The sequence below is a fragment of the Hibiscus syriacus genome, unplaced genomic scaffold (assembly GCF_006381635.1).
Source record: "Hibiscus syriacus cultivar Baekdansim isolate YM2019G1 unplaced genomic scaffold, ASM638163v2 tig00110430_pilon, whole genome shotgun sequence".
Taxonomy (NCBI): Eukaryota; Viridiplantae; Streptophyta; class Magnoliopsida; order Malvales; family Malvaceae; genus Hibiscus; species Hibiscus syriacus.
Genome location: NW_024062734.1, coordinates 2,209,017 through 2,232,247, shown reverse-complemented (window position 1 = coordinate 2,232,247; position 23,231 = coordinate 2,209,017). Strand labels below are relative to the sequence as shown.

The 23,231-nt window shown below is 34.8% G+C and overlaps 5 protein-coding genes across 6 annotated transcripts; 2 read left to right on the top strand and 3 right to left on the bottom strand.

The window, feature by feature from the left end:
• Positions 1 to 2,923: 2,923 nt before the first annotated feature.
• On the top strand, positions 2,924 to 7,921 carry LOC120125360 (siroheme synthase 2-like). The gene is made up of 5 exons (XM_039143790.1): positions 2,924 to 3,442; positions 3,547 to 3,627; positions 3,733 to 3,802; positions 4,404 to 4,430; positions 7,746 to 7,921. Exons 1-5 carry the CDS (start codon positions 3,125 to 3,127, stop codon positions 7,919 to 7,921), a joined length of 672 nt encoding a protein of 223 aa, XP_038999721.1. The 5' UTR covers positions 2,924 to 3,124.
• A 689-nt stretch (positions 7,922 to 8,610) lies between these two features.
• Positions 8,611 to 10,970, bottom strand: LOC120125484 (glycosyltransferase BC10-like). Of its 2 annotated transcripts, XM_039143920.1 has the most exons (4): positions 9,968 to 10,970; positions 8,902 to 9,519; positions 8,814 to 8,869; positions 8,714 to 8,737 (listed from the first exon to the last, which is right to left on the bottom strand). In XM_039143920.1, the coding sequence occupies exons 1-3, from the start codon at positions 10,490 to 10,492 to the stop codon at positions 8,846 to 8,848; spliced, it is 1,167 nt and encodes a 388-aa protein (XP_038999851.1). In that variant the 5' UTR covers positions 10,493 to 10,970; the 3' UTR covers positions 8,714 to 8,737; positions 8,814 to 8,845. The 2 variants fall into 2 exon arrangements, with proteins under 2 accessions (XP_038999850.1, XP_038999851.1); XM_039143919.1 differs by having other exon boundaries at positions 8,611 to 8,836; positions 8,895 to 9,519.
• Positions 10,971 to 13,180: 2,210 nt separating this feature from the next.
• Positions 13,181 to 14,430, bottom strand: LOC120125485 (40S ribosomal protein S30). Its single transcript, XM_039143921.1, has 3 exons — positions 14,307 to 14,430; positions 14,093 to 14,230; positions 13,181 to 13,343 (listed from the first exon to the last, which is right to left on the bottom strand). The coding sequence occupies exons 1-3, from the start codon at positions 14,308 to 14,310 to the stop codon at positions 13,297 to 13,299; spliced, it is 189 nt and encodes a 62-aa protein (XP_038999852.1). The 5' UTR covers positions 14,311 to 14,430; the 3' UTR covers positions 13,181 to 13,296.
• Positions 14,431 to 15,162: 732 nt separating this feature from the next.
• LOC120125359 (uncharacterized RNA methyltransferase lin1863-like) lies at positions 15,163 to 19,380 on the top strand. Its single transcript, XM_039143789.1, is given in 9 exon segments — positions 15,163 to 15,522; positions 15,881 to 16,123; positions 16,657 to 16,846; positions 16,849 to 16,883; positions 17,809 to 17,964; positions 18,105 to 18,220; positions 18,312 to 18,478; positions 18,987 to 19,117; positions 19,206 to 19,380. Coding segments are annotated over 9 exon segments (1,488 nt in total). The 5' UTR covers positions 15,163 to 15,180; the 3' UTR covers positions 19,314 to 19,380.
• A 1,645-nt stretch (positions 19,381 to 21,025) lies between these two features.
• LOC120125366 (transcription factor bHLH87-like) lies at positions 21,026 to 22,216 on the bottom strand. Its single transcript, XM_039143794.1, has one exon. It carries the CDS (start codon positions 22,214 to 22,216, stop codon positions 21,026 to 21,028), a length of 1,191 nt encoding a protein of 396 aa, XP_038999725.1.
• Positions 22,217 to 23,231: the final 1,015 nt, after the last annotated feature.

The window sequence follows — 23,231 nt, the reverse complement described above, 5'->3', positions numbered from 1 at the left end:
TGCAGAGATATGGGAAATGAAGAGTTTGAAAGAAGTGGGCCAAGAATTTATGGGAGCAGAGAAAAGGGCCAAACATCATCATCATCATCATCACATTGCCTTCCCCAGTTTGAAGCATCTTAAATTTCAAGTTATGGAAGAGTGGCAAGAGTGAATTACGATAATCTACCACTACTATGCCCCACTTCTTCAGTTCTTTGTTCCTTGAAAATCAATAGTTGCCTCAAGTTAAAGTCATTGCCCCGCCAATTTCCTCAGAAGACAACTCTGCAAGTATTAGATATCTTGGATTGCCCGATCCTGAAGGACCGTTGTTTGAGGAACGGGACAGGGGAGGACTGGCCCTACATCTCTCGTATCCCTACCATCACAATTGATGGTGAAGACATGAACAGAGACGGAATTGATCAAACTCTTATTCCGTAAGCTGCTTCAAGATCAGCCCTGCCAGGTCGGAGCAACAACAAAAAGTAAGAAGGCCAAGGTAACTTATTTGGTCTTAATCTGTATATCTCATAAAATTGACATTAAATTGTTGTAACTTTGCAATGTACTGCATCGAGTATCATGAAGTCGTCTTCTAAAAGTATTCCTTGCTTTGTGCTATGCAGTAATCAGCAATGAAATTTCATCTAAAGAAAGCCAGCATCATGCTGGAGCACCTTTACTTTGTAATGATAATGAACTACGGGACTTACAATCTGACTTATATATAGAAACTGCTTGCCAGGGGAAATAAGAGGTCGTTTACCATGTTCTTATTCTTAGATATTGAATTCTGGTTAGGCTGTTTTGACAATTTCATTTCCAAATATTTCTAAAGGGAATATTACGAAAAGTAAAACAAAATTTGAAAGCAATTCAATTTATAGTGTTGGTTTGATAGTCGCCCTTGCGTATGTGTATATCGAAGGTATTGTTTTCCTTAGGCATCCATGGTTCCTCAAGGCTTTGCCACCTGATGGTGTGCCTTTCCGGATTCAAACCGACCTCTCCTCAAAGAGAGTCTGTTGCCCTCACTAGTGCCGATTGAGCTGAAGGAGACTCTCAGCTAAATCAGTCCTCGTGAAGGCCAAAGGACTCTCTTAGAATATATGTTCTTGGTTTGATCCAAAGAGGTGTCTTGAGAGACGTGTCTAAAGAAGATGAAATATTTGATGTAAGCATGACGATGAACGACGGTAATTTTAATATCACATACAAAATCCTGATGGTTTCATCTACGAAAATCCTGATGGTTTCATCTACGTAAATCCATGGCACATTGCTATATGTTTTGTATATTCTTTTTCCTGATTCTGATTATGGGATGAGGATTTATCTTAAATCTACAATTTATTTTAAAGAGATTGTCTAACCTCTGCAATTTTGCTTTACAGATTTAAACCCTTCATTTTGGAAATACTTGCTTCTCTCATGTCTTCTGCTTTAACTGGAAAGAAGATTTACCTACGCCTGCACACTGAACCAGATGGTCATCTTTTAGTCCAAATAAACATGAAATTAGGAAGTAGTTGTTGTTTGAAAACCATTAAAAGCATTGGCAAGATCGATCTTCATCGACACTTGATCAACAATTCAACCCAAGAACCCCATCCGGGATTAAGCAGTACTTCCTCCGCAAACTAAACTCCTGCAACAGATATCTTTGATTTAGCAAATAATGATATATTTGTACACCAGGTTGCATACCATTTGCAATGTGGTATTGCAATCTAGCGTCAGCTCTATGATCTATTTCCCTTTTGCTTGATTTCAATCTCTAGCTGAGTTTCAGAGATTTCCCTGAAGTTAGTTTAATGTAGCAGCTTATCATACAGCAGAACTCAAGAATGAGCAATAATCAGGCTGAGGCATTTCCAAAACGCAAATAGTAGCAGATTCTTGCCAAAATACATGCAAAATTAAACATGTCATCGGACATCACAAGTGTTTGCAGTGAGCATATTAATTATTCTTCGATATAAAAAATAGGGTAAACTACGTATTAGTCACCCACCTATTCTTGTGGTTCCATTATAGTTATTCAACTACATTTTAAAAAAATCATACTTAACTTTACGTTTTATCGTCCGTCGTTAAATGATAAATACAAACCAATGATGGACCAAAGGGGGATTGGTGCCCCTCCCTCTGAATTTTTCAAATCATCATATATTTTAGATTTTTCTTTGTATTTTCTATTGATAATTTTTTTTACCCCTAGAATTTTAAAAGTTCAACCCTTCTTAAAATTTTAAAAATTTGCAACCCGACATAAAAAAGTGCATCCTTCCCTAAACATAACTATTGATATGACAATTTATTTATTTTTTCAAAGATGATGTGACATTATCTTATAGTGATATGTTAATATCATCGTTGCTTTTTTTAATGACATAGAACCAAAATATAGCATTATATATGATTTTGAAAAAAAATAGTTTGGTGATCAAAATGAAACCGTGAATATAAATGAGCGAGTACATACATAGTTTACCCAAGAAATATTTGTGCAAATTGTTTTTTAAATATATCCATTTTCTTTAAAAAAGAATAAAATTTTGGTGATTTGCATTTGTTTGACTAAAAAAATTAAGAGTTGAAAGAAAAAGAAAAAGGAAGAACCTTTGCCCACTCAAATAGGCAAAAGAATACAAACAATTGGCCCTCTTGGTGCCTCCAAAAGCTCTCCATTGTGGCTGAGGCCATCGTCTCATCCTTCCAAAGAGCACAACCGTCCTTTCTTTCATTGCAAACTCCTAACCGAACCCAAACTCTTCATCTCTTCATTTTCTTATTTGTCATAATATATGTTATAAGGCTGTTCAAGAAGTTCTGAATATTGTAGGCTGATTACGATTTTGAGTCTTTGTTCTGGCATTTTTACAATCACCCAGTAAACAAAAATGGCGCTTTCCTATACCCATCATATAACCTTTCATTTTCTGCTCTCGATTTAAAGACATCTGGGTCTTTGCATTTGCAGCCCATTTTTCGTGTACAATTCAGTTCCAATGTTTCTTCTGCACCATTCACGGAGAAACACTAGTTGCGGAGGTACCAAAGGGACCAATGGGTCTACAACAACAATAATCAGAAGCTGTTATCTCTCAACAGTGATGATCAAGCCGCGTCTTGCTCCATGTCGTCCGATTGCGACTCCATCAGATTAAACGACATCGCTTTGCAGCTGCCGGAGCTCAGGAAGTTGCTTGGAGTTTTGAAGCATAAGAGAGAGAGATGTGGCTGCCAAGTGCCCCAGAAGGGACCGGGTAATGTCTTCTTGGTGGGTACTGGACCTGGAGATCCCAATCTCTTGACGTTAAAAACTGTCAAAGTCATTCAAAAAGCTGACCTTTTGTTGTACGATATGTTAGTTTCTAATGCTGTATTGGACTTGGTTGGCCCCGATGCCAGGCTTCTCTATGTCGGCAAAACTGCTGGCTATCATAGCCGAACTTAGGTAAAGTTCTTCAATTATGAATGGCTTATGTCAGTTATGCAATTGATTAGTAGTTCTTTACTTCACAATTGTGAAAAGATTGAATTTTGTTGCTGTTCTTGCTGGAAGAGATCCATGAGTTGCTTCTGAGTTTTGCTGAAGCTGGAGCTAATGTTGTCAGACTTAAAGGAGGGGGTCCACTGGTGAGTCATTCAAACAATTACCAACATTTCCCCCCTGAAATTAGTAGAAATGCTTATCAAGTCTAGTTCTTTTTTTCCTTCTGGAATAATTGTTTTGTTTTTCAGGTATTTGGAAGGGGTGGAGAAGAAATGGACTTTCTGCAACAGCAAGGGATTCAGGTCAAGGTTATCCCTGGTATGATACTGTAATGCTGTCAGATTTAAAACATAAAGGGAACTTATAATCCTAGCCATCCGAAATATCTCTAATATTTAATAAAACTGAAATAAATAAATATTACAATAATATAAGCTCCTGCGTCACTTAACATATTACTTTTCAACTCATTCTTTATCATATTATATGGACACTTGATTAGCTTTTGGAAATTTTCTCCATGGAAATCCTCAATTTTCTCAAAGGGTTTAAGTGTGTTTTGGTGTGTCAAAACTACAGTGCATGGATAGAGGGTAAAGCAGAGTTGTCTTGATCATATGTCATGCATTCAAGAGACTGCATTCATATATACTAAGGTAGTTTGAGAATGGTTTCTAATGGTAGGAACTGAGAAATAGTTTGGGTAATGAAACGGAGCACTTTTCTCATAGGTTAATTGCATCTGCTTGAGCTACTATCATATTGGTTCATGCTTTTGAAACCTGTAGGTCCTGTGTGGACTGCTGAGTTCTGGTTTATGAAAGATGTTTTATATTGAAGAAGAAATGCAATGCACACTAATATATAGAACCGTGTATAAGAAATGCGGTTCAACTCTAATATACTTGTTGCATTGCAGGTATTACTGCTGCTTCTGGAATATCAGATGTAACCCCCTTAAACCGATGCGGGTAATCCGATCTGATCTGGAGTGTCACATTAGGGCCACCGAAGCGACCTACTGTAAAATAGCGGAAAATTTAAAACTTTTATTAAAACATGTAACTTATAAAATGATTTATCAGTATGCAGAAATAAAACATATTTCAGACTCATATATAAAACAAAATACAATTACATGTCCCCTAATCACATGTACCATACTCTGCAAACAACGCTGGAAGAACTCCCTTACTGAAGTTGATAGCTGCACTAGTACAATTTTTTTAACCTGCAATGGTGAGTAATAGAGTGAGCTTCGGAAAGCTCAGTAATACAGAATTACCAGATGATGCTGAAGAACGTGCAGATATAAATAAACATATATTTCCTTATCGGTTTAGACATCTACAGATCTTTATGTTGAGCAGAAATCCTATTGATATTTCAGGTAGTAACAGACAGTGAGCTTTCAGTTTAGAGAAATATTTCGGATGACTGAGTTCAGGAGATCATAATATTGTATTTAGTGTGTTCCCGCCAAATCAGTGAAGATCATAATATTGTATTTAGTGTGTTCCCGCCAAATCAGTGAAGAGATACCGATTTTTTCGTTTTTTTTAAACAGTGACAGTTTAAAACATATTTTTATTCAAAAATCATATTAATCCCTCCAACCGAACACTCCATAATGTGTAGGTTCCCCAGAACCGTACACCCACCTACACATCAAGTAAGGACTTACCCTGAGCACAGAGCAGAGGAGCCTGCAGTAACGATAACTTTCTCCAACAACACCCTCCCATAAAACATTTATAAAAAACCATAGTATTCCCTCCAACCGAACACTCCATAATATGTAGGTTCCCCAAAACCATACACCCACCTGCATACCTAATAAATTTCATGATTCCATAAATCAGGAACAATTCATATTTTCCAGTGAAAACATGAAACCATATAACACATTTTAGGTAAAATAATTCATAAACCAGTAAATTCCATGATTTCATAATTCATGTACAGTTCATATTTTCGATGAAAACCGTAATCGGAGATCACATACCATGTTGCCATGGTTCATAAACCAATAAATCAATACTTTAGTTAAAACTCATTTCAAACATATAAATCGTCATGTAGTACATGTGGAACACACTAGAGGATTAACGTATTTATCCAGATATATTGGATAATCTTATCGGGCAGAAAAACACGGATCTTCAGTATACTGATAAATGCCATAATTTAGAATCACTATCGGAAGAGTTTATTAATTGACAGAATCATCAGTTATTCATAATATGATTTTGGTGTTTAGTTTTATTCCATTCATTTCAGAGCTCGAGGATATCCAATCATTCTTGAGCTTGTTGATATTCTTGGGTCATTTCCATTCTAGGGGTATTCTAGTCATTTTACAAATCCAGTGTATTACAATCATTTCTTTCCGTCCGATCTTATTATCGAATTTAAACTTATCATTTCTTTCAGTCATTTCGTACAATTATGTCAAATGAGCACTATCGATAAATTATTCTTAACTCGAATATTTTCAGGTCAATTGCCTTCTCGTAAGTTACAATCAGGTTATCAGGAATTTTCTGTACAAAGACAGAATCTTAACAATTAAATCCGTAATTTATCGAGTTAAATACGAATCCTCAAAGTACTTTCTCATTCAGGGTCAACTCGGACTATTTTTTACCTCTCAATGGCATTTTCGTAATCTCTTAACCAGATAACTTCGGTATTAACTCTTAACGAAAATAATTATAATTTAGAGATCCTATGGTTAATTGTTTTCCCGAACATTCTCTGATCTTGAAATGATTCCCTTAACAGACTTCTAGCATCTTGCACAAACCCTCATGGGGTTAAAAACCAGTTATCCAAATCTTCTAAGCAAAACTAGCATTTCTTATGCACATTTATAATTTTACCGGATCAATATATCTTTTCAGAATTATTAACCAATTTATAGGGACAATTCTTGTCATCTTACAATATAAGGGTATTTTCGTAATTTTACCATAATGGAGTATTCTCATAATTTCTCATCCAAATACCTTTAATGAAATAAATTATATGCTACAGATCCAAGCTGATTCTTTTATCACTAATCACATAACTCGTAATTTAATTCTAGCAATCCCTCAATTTCTTATATCAGTTTTCCGAGCCGTATTCATTTACCGAATTTTTACCACATCCATATCGAGTGTATGAAATAATTAAATACCCAAATGAGACCAAACATATTCATTAATGCATTTATCAATACAAACATGTTCCATAAAGCATGAAAAGGTAGTAATGTATTACCTCGATTTTTGTGCCATACTAATCGACCATAAAAAATTCATTCGAACGCCCTCGATCTTTAAATCAACTTCCAATAATTTCTTTGATGCATATCAACTGAAATTTCATTAAAAACATAGCTTAATTGCGAAAAACGGATCGAATCGGGTGATTAATAGTCAAAAACAGCTTACCGGATTCGAATTTGACGAAACGGACTTCGGATTCGAATTAAGGACGTCGAAAAACATAAAATATGACTTTTTGAAAATTTTGACTTTTTGGTCAAAGTCAATGGTTCGACTGACAATTTCGAGGCTTTTGGATTCGAATTTTGAAAAACGGACTTCAGAATCGGACTCATGACATCAATAAACATAAAATAATACTTTTCAAAAATTTGACTTTTCGGTCAAAGTCAACGGTCAACAGTCAACAATCAACGGGTTAGGTCAACGGGTCGGGTCAAATCGGGTCTGGTCAAAACTGAGTCAAACTTTGTCTTTCTCACCACTTCAAGCGCCGGCGACGAAGGAGACACGGAGGACTCGGAACGATGCAAGGAACACGATGATGCGGGAGGTGTCGAAAACAGATGGTCAGATCGACGGAAAACCAACGAAAATTGATTTAAAACTAACGATACTTCCGACTGAAATTAATAACGAATGACGACGATTCATGACGAAAGGTTTGAGGAGTTTTGATAATCTTTCAACAACGAACACGATAGTGGTTTCAGTTCGTCAAACGGTGGCCGGAAGGTGAGTAGATCGAAGTTAAAAGGAAGAGAAATATGGGAAATTATGAAGAAAACACGCAGGGAAAGGATTATAATTCATCCCATAAAAAAATGGGTAAACCATGAGTTTAGTCACTGAATTTTCTGCACTTCTTAAAATAGTCTGTCAAATTTACAAATTTATAATTTTAATTCTCAATTTCTTCCAAAATACCAATTAAATCTAATACTTTATAATTTTTAAAATTTAGCCAATAAATTGAGATGTTACGTCAGCAAAGCTGGGTATTCCTTTGACCCATAGAGGCGTTGCAATAAGTGTTAGGTTTCTCACAGGTCACTCAAGAAAAGGTGGAACGGATCCTCTTTTTGTTGCCGAGAATGCTGCTGACCCAGATTCAACTTTAGTGGTTTATATGGGCTTATCTACCCTCCTATTGCACAAAGATTGATACATCATGGCCTACCACCAGATACACCAGCCGCAGCAGTCGAGCGAGGAGCCACGCCTCAACAGCGCACGGTAAGCACAATGTCACACATGATTTCTTCACAACATCATCTAATGATTCCATTTTGCAATGCCATACAACATGAATTAATGCATTAGCGGGCAATTCATTGTAACCATAAATCTTATTTAAGTATGGTTGTTTTTTTTATAATGGTACAGGTCTTTGCAGAACTAAAGGATCTTGCCGATAAAATCAAAACGGACGAATTAGTATCACCAACACTAATCATAATCGGGAAGGTTGTCTCTCTTTCACCATTTTGGCCAGAGTCTTCAAAAGAAGCATCCTCTCTGGTCGAAGCCTAACTAACAGACCTATGAGACAACAGCTAAAATGATTACTAATTAAGAGGTTTGATCAGTTTTGATTTGATTTTAAGAGCGAATGAGAGATCAATTTCTAGGCTGCTTTTAAGGTGCACACAAGCAGTTTTTGGTACTTCTTGGAATTGTTAATGTTAACAAGAAGAAGAAGCCACCAACTTTCAGTGCTAATATTTGTTTGTATCTTCTTTTGAACAATAGGAACTTTCTCTAGGGAATTATGACGTGTTGATTTACCACACTCGAGGAAATTGGGAATAATTAAGAAATGTGTACATGTTAGATACAAAACATGATATTTCGTTCAATCATATTGTATATACATATAAATTAATAATATTATACCCGAAATTAAGGGTTTAGCTCGTTTCGTGCGACCGACATTATGACATCTAACGAATCCATGATTCGAATCTTAACATCTACAACCCTCTCGTTCTTATACATCCAAACTGCTTTGGACAACAGTATTTTGATTGTGAACTCAAGATAAAATTGGATTAATCCTCACTAACAGAGACAGGGTTAGCTTTAACTATTAACTCCAAGAATCACCTTTGTAACTAGACCTATTCAATACCCAAAAACTTTGGATGCCAACCCTAATAAAGGATCCAATGCACTTGGAGCAAACTTCCTTGCAAAAAGATAGCAAATAGTTGATGGCTGGCCATTATATAAGCAGGATTTACCTTCAAAAATTCTCTTAAAGAAACTTTCAGTAATATCAGCTTTCCCGAAAGTGGCCGGATGAGCGCCACCCCTCGACCAGTCTGTCCAAGTAAGAGTCCGGTTTGCCAAGAGATGAGGCAATTGGATCGTCAGCATTGTGGGGAAATAATGCTCGTCGACATAACAAGCGGGACGGCAGAACTCCTTGAACTTGGGATAATAAGTGGTGTCTTTAATTATATCTACTGCAAGCTTTCTGTTAACTTCGAACCATTGAGACCCTTTACGCCATTGGCTAAGTGTGACCTCCGGTTGCATGCGATGGTTGTAGCGTCCTCGCCCGTAAGGTCCGGGTTCATCGAATGAGCCCATAAAGCTGTATTTTGATCTTGATATGTAGTGATAGATTATGCTGAAATTGTACAGGGGAATGCAAGACTCGGACAAGAGAATCAACCATTCATTAGAGATGTCGAGCAACGCATTGGCCAGGAGTCTTCTCTCTGCCTCGCACATACTCATCCTTCCCCACTCCACTATCTGCAATACATTGAAAAGAAAAATAAATCAAATAATCTAAACAAAAATCTTCAGGGAACAAACAACCTATATCTCGTTTGTTGAAATACGTTTCTCTTTTCATATGCTAAAGTATGGGAATGCATTGAAATGGTGATCAAGGCTTTGCTGCTAAAAACACAATATGGAAAAATGCAAGAATGCAGGCAAGTGGCAGATTGACAGCACAAAGCTTAAAACAGTCATTTTAAATGACAAGTCCAACCAGTATTGTTAATCACTATGTTACTTAAAACTCGACTACTCTAGAAATCTGTAATGGAAATCGATTCATAATTAACAAGGATAAACATAGATAAAGGAGAAGAACAACTTAAATATGAGAATGAATCAAGTAAAAATCACAAAATCTCAACACAATACAAGCTCAATAAATTTATGTTATGTGAAGAAAAGATGAGATTGATACCTGACTTGGGATCTGTCTCCTGTAGAAAACTGATGATGGTGGATACCCACCAGTGTAGGATGGCAGTGCATGGACATATATGGAGTAAAGCCCTTCATGCCCCTTGAAGAATCTGTCCCAAAGCGGAGCAAGTGGCAATGGTCCCTTGGTCAAGAACATGAAGGCAATTTTGGGGACTCTTTTAAAAGGATACTCCTTGATCTGAGGAACAAATGAAGCTCTCCATAGTAATTCTATGTCATTCATATTATACATCAAGTTTGAAGGAGGCCTAATGAAATTTTCCAAGGTATTAGTAGCATCTTCAAACCAAGGCTGAACAGTGGATGGTGCTTTAGCTGCTATCTGTGGGATCATTGAAAATCGTACTGAATGCATACTGATGATGGATAACCCAACGCCCAGGACCATGAACAACAAACAGATTACAAGGATCCTTAAAGACAAAGCCCGGGAGAGGCTCGTTTTGGTTACAGAAACTGGGTCTTTACCTTCCTCCATAACCACCGCTCTTGGCTGCATCATAACTTAAATCCCTCGATTAACAAAAAAAAGGCTTTCTGGGTTTTGTATTTCCTCTAAAAACAAACCAAGAAACACCCTTTTAGGATCAAAAATTGCCCTAGCAGAACACAAAGCTTAAAACTTTGAAACACTGTCGTATACAGAAGGGAGACATAAATGAGCACAGTAAAGTACAGCTCTTTCTTGACAAATGTGTTTTTGTGAAACGAGAAGGGGAATAAGTATGGGAAGAGTGAGAAGAAACCCGTTGAGAAAAACGAGTTTTAGTTCCTGTGATATCGGAGTAATAGAAAGAGACACAGATGTATGGGATATTTCTTTAATGGCTTCAGCCTACATGGAGTGTCTTTTTTAACAAGTAGGTAAAACAAATGGGTAGAACCTCGGATTTGGTAACAAGTTTTGCCTTTTGCTTTGAGTTCAGAGCTGTGATTGTGTAGCTTGGCCTTGGGCAGCCATGTCCGCTTTTCGACAATGGTGTATTAACTATGAAGAATGGTCAAGAAACCCAGAACAAAGAAAAAAGTGATTATAACGTAATCACTATTCCCTGGGCCAACAAAACAAAGTTGCAAACAAAAGATGAACACATGTCGAACTGTGAATGATTGAGAATGATTGATTGAAGAGTAAATTTCAACTTTTTAAAGATGGGAATGATTCGGATGCGAGAAATTTCGCCCAGGGAATAGTATGTAGCGTCGAGAAAGATCAGTATGATCAAGTTATACAGTGCCATTGTATTTTGCTACAGATCCATGGCTTAAGTTTATATGTAAAGCTCAGTATTTGTGACCATTGGAGCTTGTTCGATTAGACTTGTTCAATTGGTTCAAAAAATTAAACTCAGATTTTAAATTTTATCTAAATAATAATATTAGTTTAATTATTTAAAATAAATTAATTATAAAATATCATTTAGATTTAAATTATTTATATATTTGTCACGGAATATACGATTACATTTGAAATAAGATTATTAGAATGTAATATTATTATGATAATATTGTATTACCTTGTTTGATCGGTTTAGTAGGAATGTAAGGTTACAGTGTTTGTTGAACGAATATAAGATTATTTGAATACATATTTTACAAAATTATCTCTGTGATATATGTTTTTTTCAACAAGTTAAATTTTAATATTAAATTATACATATTTAAATAAAAATTCATAAAAATATTTTAATTAATATAATTAATATATCAAACTTATATTTTTAAATAATTTTCATAAGTATCATATTTATTTATATAAAATAAAATATAATATAAAAATAGTAGATAAATATATTATTATATTTTGGGTAACGAAGAGAACACTAGAATCTACACACTATAACCATGTTGATCTGTGTGCAGCAGCTGTCTCACCAACTCCGGTGGTTCCTGGAAATGAATGCAATCCATCCTCCTCCTATCCGCTGTCTTTGCTATGCAATCGGCAATGCTATTACCTTATCTAGGCATATGATGGAACCTCACAACCCAATCCCTCTTGAGCAAAGCTTTCACGCTATGTAGAATCGTGAACCGAATGGCACCATCCCGAGCTTGATCGTCTCCAAGCTATCAGTCTCGACAATGATACGTCGACTTCCGATAAAGATATTATTTTTAATGTATAAAATTTATTTTTTAATAAATCAAAATCAAAATTTATTTTAAATAATTACATTTTTACAATAATATCATTTCTCACCTCATAAAATTATAAAACGATTAATATTATTAAATATTAAAAATATAAAATAAAGTTAACTACTTAAATTTATTAATAATTTACTAAATCAAACTCTTTGTGCATTATTACTATGTTTATAATTTTGAGTAAAGTACGAAGAATAAGAATCGAGAAAGATCCATACGGAAAGATTCATTATTCTAGAGATATTTTTGTTTAAAGTGGTAAAAATTGTTTATTACCTAAGAATTTGGAAGTAGAAGCATTCCCACCATTTTAACAATTTTTTTTTACTATTGGTAATAACTTATTAACTAGTAATAATTTTTCCGCGAATCAAATGTGAGAATACAATTCTGGAAAAATTATTCCACTTGATAACGATATTTTTTGCAAACCAAACGCCCCCTTAGATTAAATAAGAATAGCCGAGACATACCTCCTCAGATAATATAAAATAATTAATGTTAATAAGTATTTAAACTTGTGATTTGATTATGTTATTTGAACAAAAATACAATTTTATATTAGAATTATTGAGATTAAAATTTACAATAAGAACATAAATACATTCTATTCACGGATGACTTCCACATGAATCAATTTCACAATACGGGATTCATTTCACATTGTTATCAATGCCAATACGTGCAAGATTTTTTTTTCTTCGTATTAAACAGTCTTCAATAGGATGATCATAGTCAAAACAATTTGTTATCACCATATGCTGATGGGGCATATTGATTTATTAACACATCCGATCAATAATCTCACCGTTGAATGAAATCAACAAAAATCCAAAGGATGAAACCAGTTAAGCTTCAATTTAGTTAAGCTTAATTCAGCCTCTCAATTTATCATCTTCTACGTTCTGTATCAGTAGTGAACAATTCATCTGATGATACTTGCAGAGAATTTAGATAAAAAAAAAGTGATGGACGAGAAAACAAGGCACTTTGTAAATATTTGAAATCAATGGATTGTATTGTGGTTTTCTTAAACCAGAAAAGGCTACAAACTAAGAACAATATAATGCTAATAAAGCCAGAAAATGATCAATATGTAAATGTTCCATCATACTTTCAAACATCCTACAATGGAGGACTCTAAAAAGTTCAACCTCACTTCTCCGAAGAGTTGGGTCCTCGCTTCTTCCCAAAACCAACAACTGCCAAATAGCAACAAAAAAAAAACAGTCCATCAAATGCTCAATATGTGCAAAATTGCAAGATGAATCACATGCATAACTACTTCAGCCAAGCAATTCACAAAGAATTTCAGATAAAAGACCATATATAGGGCTACCTTGTACGTAGATCATACCGAATTTTGTTTTAATTAATAAATTTATAATAAACTATATTTTAATGGGATAACTAGTTTTACTGAATTGGATAGCTGGAGTTCATAAATTCAGAATGTGCATACCGATTCAAAAATCGCCAAGGACATAGCGATTTTCGTAGCTATGCCTAGTTAATAATAACAGTAACAAGGCAACATATTCACCTTTGTCTGAGACTAAATTCATTCACGAGAATAGGTTGAACAGATAACATATAATGAGAGTTAAAGGCAATATATCTCAAGGAAAAGGAAATGATTTGGATGAGTGCCTGAGCGGACAAGAACAAATAATACTAATAGGTGGTACAAGAAACCAGGAAACTCCTCATTAAAATGATTCATTGCAATTAGAGCAACAATAAAAAGTATTAAGGACTGATCAAACTGGACTGAACAAAACCAATTGTTGAAACCCAATCGCAAACTAAGTTCAAAATCAATTAACAACAAATTTCAACATCGTAAAGATCACAAAACAATATCAGTAAAATTTAATCTCTTCCCAAATTTATTTTTAAGTAAATGGGATTACGGATGACTAATATAAACAAGAAAAAGAGATAAGCTAACCGGCAGTGACGAAACGGCGGTTGTACTGCATCCGCTTATAAGCGCGACCTCTGGGCTTCTTCTTCTTGTCTTGCTTGGCTACCTTTGGAGTTTGCCCTCTCACTTTCCCGGCTCGTGCCAACGATCCGTGGACCTTACCTGTACGCCAATCACCGACATAGATAAAAAAACAAAATAATTCAAATGGAAATTATACCGGAAGTCTAGGGTTTACCCATTTTGTGTTTGTGGTAATTTATGTAGATTCTGATTACAGGTGCCGAGGGAGGATGGCGACTTTTGCTTAGGGCTACGGTTTTTTTTATCTGGTAGTTATTAGAGAACGAAATAGAACCGTTCTCTTGAAAACTTATTTGGGCCTTTAAAGTGTAGTCCAGAACTCATTACACAAATTTGAGTTGGGCTTTCTATAGTTCGTAATCCTTTATTTTTTCAGCTAAAATATTTTATTTCTCGAACTCAATTTTAAGTTTTAATTTGGTATCTAAAATTTTCTGTTTAATTAAATATTTAAATTAATATTTAATTTTAAAATTAAATATTTTTTATTCAATTAGACATCTGAATTTAGTTCACATACTCGAATTTAATCAAATTTAAACATACTCGAATTTAATCAAATTTAACTTTTATATATTCTAAAATTTCAGATAAATACAAATAATAAAATTTAGATAAATAAATTTAGTATTTATAATTCAAATCATTAATTTTTTAAACTTTACTAAATAAATAAACAATAAATATTAAAATTACTCATAATTTTTCCTCATTGAGTTAATGAAAATTTTAGGTTAAAAATATCTAAATTTAAATGTTAAATCATATATGAATTTTCTGATTCTAATTTAAATTAATTAATTAATTAATTTAATTCATTATATAATTATACAGTTGAGTCTTGTAATAATTCATTATGATTGTTTGATTAAATAGTATTTGGAGACTACAACAGCATAAAATAAAAACTACAAGGACTACATGAAATATTTCTCCAAAAGAAAATTTCCATTTTACCTTATCTTTTCGTTTATATACTCTACAATCAGTTTTCCCTCTCCTTTCATAAACCCAGCAAAAACCCTTAAATGGCCTCCATCCCAAGCCATGCCTTAAGACACTTCACCTTAACTCGGCCATGGCTTCGCAAAATCCGCTGTACGACGTCTCTTGCGTCTTCCAGTGAAGAGCCACACCAAATTCTCCCTCACAACACCGATACTGCCGCCAAAAATTCCAACAACAGCAAGTCACAAGCTTTCTTCCCGAAGAAAAACCAAATCTTGGAGCTCGAATGTGAGAGCCTGGCTTTTAAAGGGAAAGGTGTATGCAAAGTGGCAGATTCTGGGTTTGTTTTGTTGTGTAACAATGCACTTCCTGGAGAACGTTTCATTGGCCGTGTTAGTCGTAAGAAAGGAAGTTATGCTGAGGTAAGTTGAATTGTAATTTGTGTTCATTACCAATTATGAAGCGCTATTCATGAGACCCAACTCAAGCTATCGTTTTTTATTATAAATTCCAAATTTTGAGTTAATGTGTTGATTGAAGAGAGTACTAGTTGATGAGTAATCTCCACAAAAAAATTGTTTTTATGATATGAAGCATTTCACATTTGTTCATGAATTTCTGTTTGCATATTTTCCTCTAAACTGGTTTATGTCTTTAGGAGAATGTGGAAGGCTTTAAAGTAATGTGGATTTGATGAAATGAGATACATGTGTTTGGATAATTGTTTATGAAGATTTGATCCTTCAACAATTACAGGATGTTTTATCTGTTAATATACAGGTTACAAAGTTGAAGACCTTATCTCCTCACTGGGACTTTGTAGATGCCCCTTGTGAGTATGCATCGTACTGTGGAGGTTGTAAAACGCAAAACCTGTCTTATGAGGCTCAGCTCAGAGCTAAGGAGCAACAAGTACGTGAATTGGTCATCCATGTTGGAAAGTTTTCGGATAAAAACCCGGATTTCTCACATATTATGAAGCCCATCGTTCCCTGTGATACACAGTTTCATTATCGGAATAAGGTAAGTGTGGAATTTAGAGATTAGTTAGGCTCAATTTGATTCTGTGCTAAGACTTGGAATATTTATATCTCTAGCTACCTAGTTAAAAGCATACTGTATAGTAGTTTGTGAGGTCTGAATTTATTGTGAATTTAGTCCTCTGGTTCATATGGGGACTTCTGTCACTTGCTATCCTTTGGGAAGTACAGTATAGTTTTGGATATGTGAGTACCCGTGCACTTTTTTGATTAATTTCATTTTCCTTATTGTGAATTTATGTTTTCGATTGCATATACACATTGTACTTGTTTAACGAATCAGATAGACAATAGTTGGAACACTTGCATTATTATTTAATCATAAACCTATAAAAAATCGAAGAAAGAGAAAATGTCTTGCATCTTGTACACTGACATGCATCTGTATTGATCATATAATCCAACAAAGGATTTGGTGACCCTTGGAACTATCATTTTTTATATGTTTCTCATATGTCCAAAGTTGGTACGTGGTAGCCAATCTTTGGTCTTTTTTGCTTAGTCATGCAATCTTAGTTTTCAAATGGTGTTATTTATTATGAGAGAATAATTAATGTTATCAAGTCATGTTTTTATCTTATTTCATGGATCATTAATTATCATTTCATGTTCCAAATTTACGATTATTGTTCCAGGGACATGAGGACTGGTCTACCTGAACTTATGGTCAACTTTGTCACCTCATCTTACAAGCCAGAGATGCTGAAACCCTGGTTGAGAAAATTTCAACAATTCCTGAAGTGGTATGTGTTAATTGTGCTTTATAAATGTGAATTTGCTTTATTTTGTTTATACGGTGATATCTGCTTTTGAACTACTGTATATCCACCAATTTTTATCTGTGGTTTGATTCTATGTTGGATGAGAATTGAGTGACCCCAAATCTGATTAAAGTCCACTGGACCAGTTATCCAGTTGAACGATCTTTATATCTCCCCTGCTCCGCTTGTGTGATTCTTAGATCCCAAACTGGATTGGTTTGACAGACTGCAGATCTAAACACAATTGATGTAAAATGAGGCTTCATGAAATCCTTTTTCTTTTCTTTTTTTGCTTTTTTTTCTGCATGAAGCGATATGATCAAAGAGAGTTTTATGATGCCGAACCAGATCTTCTGAGTCGCATTTTCTCTCTCCTTCAGTTGCACAAAGTCATTGCCAGTGATTAAAACACTCAAGATGTCGGATTTTTAATAAATAAATGAAATAAAAGGTTCAGGTTGATTTCCATTTTATATTATGTCCATTTATGGATTAGGTACTTCAAGTGAAAGGTTACTGATTCATTCCCCATCAAATTTGCACTGTTCATACTGTCTATTGCTTATGTTATTGCTTGAGCATCTGAAATATTGACTGCTTAAATGCTAATATTAAGCTTATAATCCTAATTGTTTTTCTTGTATGGTGAGAAATATACAATTACGAAACAAGTTAAAATGTTGGTCACTTGATAGTTCTTGGCTTCCGAGTAAACATGCCTTTTGTGGTGACTCTTGTACATCTTTATGCTCCATCTTTCCTATTGACTTTCTTATTGAAACTCATCTTTAAAGTGGTCATAATATCCTTTGAAAGCAATTCTCCATTAGACAAAGTATGATGCTTTGCAAAATCTTGACAAGTTTTTATTGACGAGATAAATTATTTGTCTTTTTATGCTTTTCAGGTTAGTATTATGAATAATGTAAATACTTCTATTGGTAACACATCTGTTGGCGAGGAGGAGTATACATTGTATGGGAAATCTACAATCACCGAAAGTTTGAGAGGTCTAACATTTCAAATTTCGGCAAACTCTTTTTTTCAGACAAATACTCATCAGGTATGTATTTTGACCAATATTAAGTGCATTCATATGGTGTGCTTCTTTAACGTATTTTTATTACTCGGATGTTCCATTGTTTTCTCTTTCATGACTACTGTTCTTGATTAACCTTTACTGAAATGATTTTACACTGTTAGGCTGAGGTTCTCTATAAACTAATTGAAGATTGTGCTGGCTTGAGAGGAGATTCTTCCGAAATTGTCCTTGACTTGTTTTGTGGGACAGGAACCATTGGTCTAACACTTGCAAAAAAGTATTTCCCTCCTCAGCTTTTCATTAATTGATCTCAATGCAGAGAGATGCCATATAAATATTATATTTCAACATCATAATTTCTTTTTCAGGGCTAAACATGTTTATGGTTATGAAGTTGTTGCTCAAGCTGTTGCAGATGCTAATAAAAATGCCAAGCTGAATGGAATAAATAATACTACATTTGTTCAAGGAGATCTCAATAAAATTGATGAAAATTTTGGCAAGCATTTTCCAAAGCCGGATATCGTCATTTCAGGTTACCTTCCTATTGGACACCTCGTATATGTAGTTTTAATCACCGTTATAAACAGTATTTGAAGTTTTATGAGTGTAAATGTGATGTCTGATAGCTTTGCTAGGTGAGTGAAAGATGCTGCAAAATTGTGCACTGGACACCTCGTATATGTAGTTTTAATCACCGTTATAAACAGTATTTGAAGTTTTATGAGTGTAAATGTGATGTCTGATAGCTTTGCTAGGTGAGTGAAAGATGCTGCAAAATTGTGCACTGTGATTTTGATGTACAAAGATCTTGCTTTATGAGCTTCTGAAATTGAAAATTGGGGTTGGATTTGGTGAAATTAATGGTCATATTGTTTAGAAACAAGTGATACAAAGTCTTGAACAGAAATTTATCCACCAAATTTTAGCATTCTATTCAAATATGCTAGAAAACTTGGAGAACATTTTATATGACATATGCAATGGAATCATTGTTGCGATTGGTGTCTATTCGACGTTGAATTTTTCACCTTGATTTGCAGATCCAAATAGACCCGGTATGCACATGAAGTTAATCAAGTTTCTGCTAAAGCTTAAGGCTCCGAAAATTGTCTATGTATCATGTAATCCCGCGACTTGTGCTCGCGACATTGATTACCTTTGCCATGGTGTGGTAAGTATATGGTATATCCGACATCTGCATTGTTGAAAATCTTATGATCTATCATATGAACCATTTCGAAAACCTTAATTTCATGCAGGTGGAGCAAAAAATCAAAGGATGTTACAAGTTAAAAAGCATACAGCCAGTAGACATGTTCCCTCACACTCCCCATATTGAATGTGTTTGCCTATTGGAGCTTTGTTGAAGACTAGCATTCACCTATTGGATACCTGTAATTCTTTAATTTATTTTATGATGAGAATTCTGATTAATTACATCATTTCAATTAATTCAATTTTGTCTCACATTTCTTTTTTGGTCTTTAGTTTTTGTGGCTTACTTTTATACTTAGGATAGCCAATCACAATAGAGCTGGGTAGCTATCTGTTTCTACGGTTAAGAAATTGCTCCTTGGTTAAGCTAATAGTCACTGGTCAGCTCTCAGCAGCACACAAAGGTAAATCTAGTGGTCCATATGACACCAATGCAACAGCAACAACCACAACGGCACAACACAAAGTCAATTCTCCCAACTTGAAATCCAAATAAGCTTATATGCACATGCAAATCTGTTATTTTATAACTTATGAAGTATGGTCAGTTTGAATGACATACAAAAATCCAAAATTCCCAGCCTGAGATATGGCCACTTTCTCAACAGGTTGTCTAAATTTAGCATGTACTTCCAAACCACAAAGCTCTCACTTGATCCATTCAAAAGCCACCTTTTTTTCTCACCTCTACAAGAAATGGATGAAGCATTTATTTTTTTTAAAAGAATCCGCATCATATCATCATTGTTGTACCTCCTCTAAATCATTTTCGCAAACTGTACTTCTGCTATCACTCTTTCTTCTATTAAAATCTCCGAAAGAATTTTTCCACTGATTGAAGCTTTCGTAATTTCTATAAGTCTTTGGTGTCCCACATCTTTAGTCTAGCCATAATCTCTTGACAAGATTATTGGCTGGCTCATGTGATCCGTCATAGCCAAATTTACAATCTAACAATCATATCTATTTGCCATACTAGTCTACAAATAGTTATAATGACCTTGACATGACACCAACACTAAAGTTCAATATATAAGCCACCATGCATGGCTAAAGGGATTTCGAAACTCTTCCTCTTTTGATCTCTCTCTACATCCCATATTATCTTTTTTAACTTTTGAATTACCTATGTGAGTCTCCATCTAAACAAGAAGGATAGACCATCTAAAACCTGTACAATAAAATTATCAACTATCAACATAATGGAGACATTATTAGTTGATGGTTCTATGGATTATATAAATTATAAAACAGAACTGGGAGTTGAATAACCATATATATTACAAATAGACCTGCCAAAAAAGAAGCAAAACATGTGCTAAGCAATTAGATTCCGGGATGGTTTTCAAGAGCACGCTTTGGGTTGAATCAAGGAGACCGGACCACTGGCTGCGGCTAGATTTTTTTAGAGAATGTTTTTTTTTGCTTTGGTTAGCTAAACAAAGTACACATTAAAGGAAAATCAACATAAAATAATCTCCAAGAAAAAGAAAATGCTTTTAAAATACAGAGAATGCATTGAACAAATTATATTATAAAGAGTAGTAAAGTGATTATCAGAATCACTTTTCTGGCCCTTGATCTTAATCATAAGTGCTGTAATTGCTAAACCTTTTTCATATGATAAAAGGTTGTCAAGAACTAAGCCCCTTTCTGCTCTTTGGTGATGGATACAATGACGATGATAATCTGAAAATCTATCATTACAAAGAGTTTTTTTTTATAATACGTAATGATGAAAATGATGATAACCAAAGGATTTTGATTAGTCTTTTAAATACAGTAGTACTTGTTCTGAGACTGGGACATGCTAATCATTAATGGAGGATCATGAAATGATGATCTCTGTGGATGGTGGATATGATTAGGGTTTTTGGAGTGGAAAGTTATGTGTTTGCATGGGGAGAGAATGGTCGAATAGTAAAGGAGAGAAAGCTAGATTTGAAGGAGGATATTGCATTGGTTCAAGCTTGTTGCCTAGGTTTTCTAGTGCCTTGACTTGGGACCTAAGGAACTTTAGATAATTCGCAGCCTCATCAAGCATTGATGCAGTATCCATCTTGCTCCCACCAGGAACCAGCTTCTGCAAAACCCTAATTCTCTCACTTATCCTCTCCCTCCTTTCCCTCGCCGCCACAGTTTGTGGATCGGTCGATATCCTAACGTTCTTCCTCTTAGGTTTCTCGACCACGTCCAAGCCTAAGTTCACTGGCCTGAACGCCGCGGCTCGGTAAATCATCTCTTTCATTTGTGCAATGGCCTCTGGATCAGGTTCTTCAATGGATGAAGATACTGATGAACTTGCACGCTGTTGAAAGTTGATATTCGATGAGCTCGAATGCTTTTCCGATCTGACTCTCTTTGCTTTCGGTGGGTTCTCGGGGATAACCCTAAAACCACCTTCTGTTGCAGGAGATTCAGTATGAAGAAGATTGAAGTAACCACAATTTAGACAAAAATTTAACTCATTTTGGTCATTTTTTCTCTTTGAGGTAACCACTACTTCATTGAGCTCGTTTACCGGACAATTGAAGTCTTTGCTTCCGGTATTCGAGCCATTGTTTTCAGACTTTCCCGATGAAACTTCATTGCTAGCAGCGAAACTCCATAGGTTTTTACAACCAGAGAAAATCATGGAAATGCCATCATCTTCAACCAATGTATCAGTGTTGCTAGTATTAGTAGCAGAGATCAAACAATCAAGGGACTCAAGAAAGTCTGTTGTTCTACCACCACCACCAATGACTTGTGAGTGAACAGGCTTGCCAATATCAGAAGCCGAACCAGTTAACGTGCTAGAATTACCATAAGCTTTATTCAACACAGGAGAAGAGAAAAGCCCTTGTGTTAAAGCATCCTCCCAGTTGACAGATTTTTGCAGCTCTTGAATTGGATAAAAGATGTCTTCTGGCAGATCTTCCATCTTGCCACCGTAAATGGAAGACTTGGGAATCAAGAAACAACCATCTCCGATATCGTTTAGCTGATTGTTCCACATCCACACAGGCAACGATTTTACTTCGATTTCAGAGGCGTCCCATTCCAAGGCATCCATGGATGAAACTTTCAAAGCCAAAGAACAACAGAAAAATTACTTGCTTTAAGAAATCATCCAACAAAAGATAAACACGAAAGCATTACCAAAAAAACAGGTTGAAAAAGGAAGATATTTCATCTACCTTGAGCTGTTGCAGAGAAAAGTAGTCGCAAAGTATATATGTTGAACGCATGCATGCCTATATAGATAGGACTTGAAGAAAAAGGTGGCTAAATAAAAAATATAATTTCATGTTTGAAAAAAGACGATGCTTTTTGGTCGGTTTGGGTGGGGTGTGTAAGAGCATATTTCTGCAGATGAGTGCATGAGATATAGCAGAGGTTTTAGTAAAGGCTTAGGGCTGGTTTAAATTATTAATTAAGTTCTAACAGTTTCTCATTTGTATTTTGCTAGTGAAGGAATCAATGGTGGAATTAGCAGAGTATTTAACTCAAATTTCTACGCTAAATAAGCTCCTTCCCGATACGATGCTTGATTAATTAAGACCCGAAATACAAAGGCTAACCTGGAAGGGCACGAGAGCTAGCCATGGCTGTGTCTTGGACAAGTGTTCTATTAATTAGTATTTTCTTTTTTAAAATTTAATACTAATAATGAAAATATAATAATTTTTTTTATGTTTTATTCTTTTAATAATAATTCGGGTTTGTGAATCGATCCGTGCTGAGTTTAGACGAAAGTTTATAGAATAAAGAGAAGTAAAAACTAAAAGCAAAAGTAGAAAGCTAGTGTAAAAGCCATTCAAAAGGTCCTGTTTTTCACAGTAAAAAAATTGGTGAAGACAGAGAGCACAATGTCATATAATAGAATTATAGTATATGGTAAACTAAACAAATGGTTGCTGAATTATGAGTAAATTTCTTTTTCTATCATTAAAATTTAAATAGTTACAAAATAATCACTCAACCATTACCTGATCCCGGTCATTTTGTCACATATTCTTTTTTTTGGAGTATTTTGACCCCAAACATTTTATTTTAGGATAAAAAATCCTAATATTTGATTGAATAGT

What these genes read in the sequence shown, in the direction of transcription:
- LOC120125360 (XM_039143790.1), top strand. Translation starts at nt 3,125, where the DNA reads ATGTCGTCCGATTGCGACTCCATCAGATTAAACGACATCGCTTTGCAG. An exon ending in TCAGGTCAAGGTTATCCCTG is followed by an intron (nt 3,803 to 4,403) that starts GTATGATACTGT and finishes GTTGCATTGCAG; the next exon opens with GTATTACTGCTGCTTCTGGA. An exon ending in TGCTGCTTCTGGAATATCAG is followed by an intron (nt 4,431 to 7,745) that starts ATGTAACCCCCT and finishes ATGTTACGTCAG; the next exon opens with CAAAGCTGGGTATTCCTTTG.
- LOC120125484 (XM_039143919.1), bottom strand. Translation starts at nt 10,492, where the DNA reads ATGATGCAGCCAAGAGCGGTGGTTATGGAGGAAGGTAAAGACCCAGTT. An exon ending in GGAGACAGATCCCAAGTCAG is followed by an intron (nt 9,520 to 9,967) that starts GTATCAATCTCA and finishes AATGTATTGCAG; the next exon opens with ATAGTGGAGTGGGGAAGGAT. An exon ending in ATTAGGGTTGGCATCCAAAG is followed by an intron (nt 8,837 to 8,894) that starts TTTTTGGGTATT and finishes TAATAGTTAAAG; the next exon opens with CTAACCCTGTCTCTGTTAGT.
- LOC120125485 (XM_039143921.1), bottom strand. An exon ending in CCGCCGTTTCGTCACTGCCG is followed by an intron (nt 13,344 to 14,092) that starts GTTAGCTTATCT and finishes GCTATTTGGCAG; the next exon opens with TTGTTGGTTTTGGGAAGAAG.
- LOC120125366 (XM_039143794.1), bottom strand. Translation starts at nt 22,216, where the DNA reads ATGGATGCCTTGGAATGGGACGCCTCTGAAATCGAAGTAAAATCGTTG.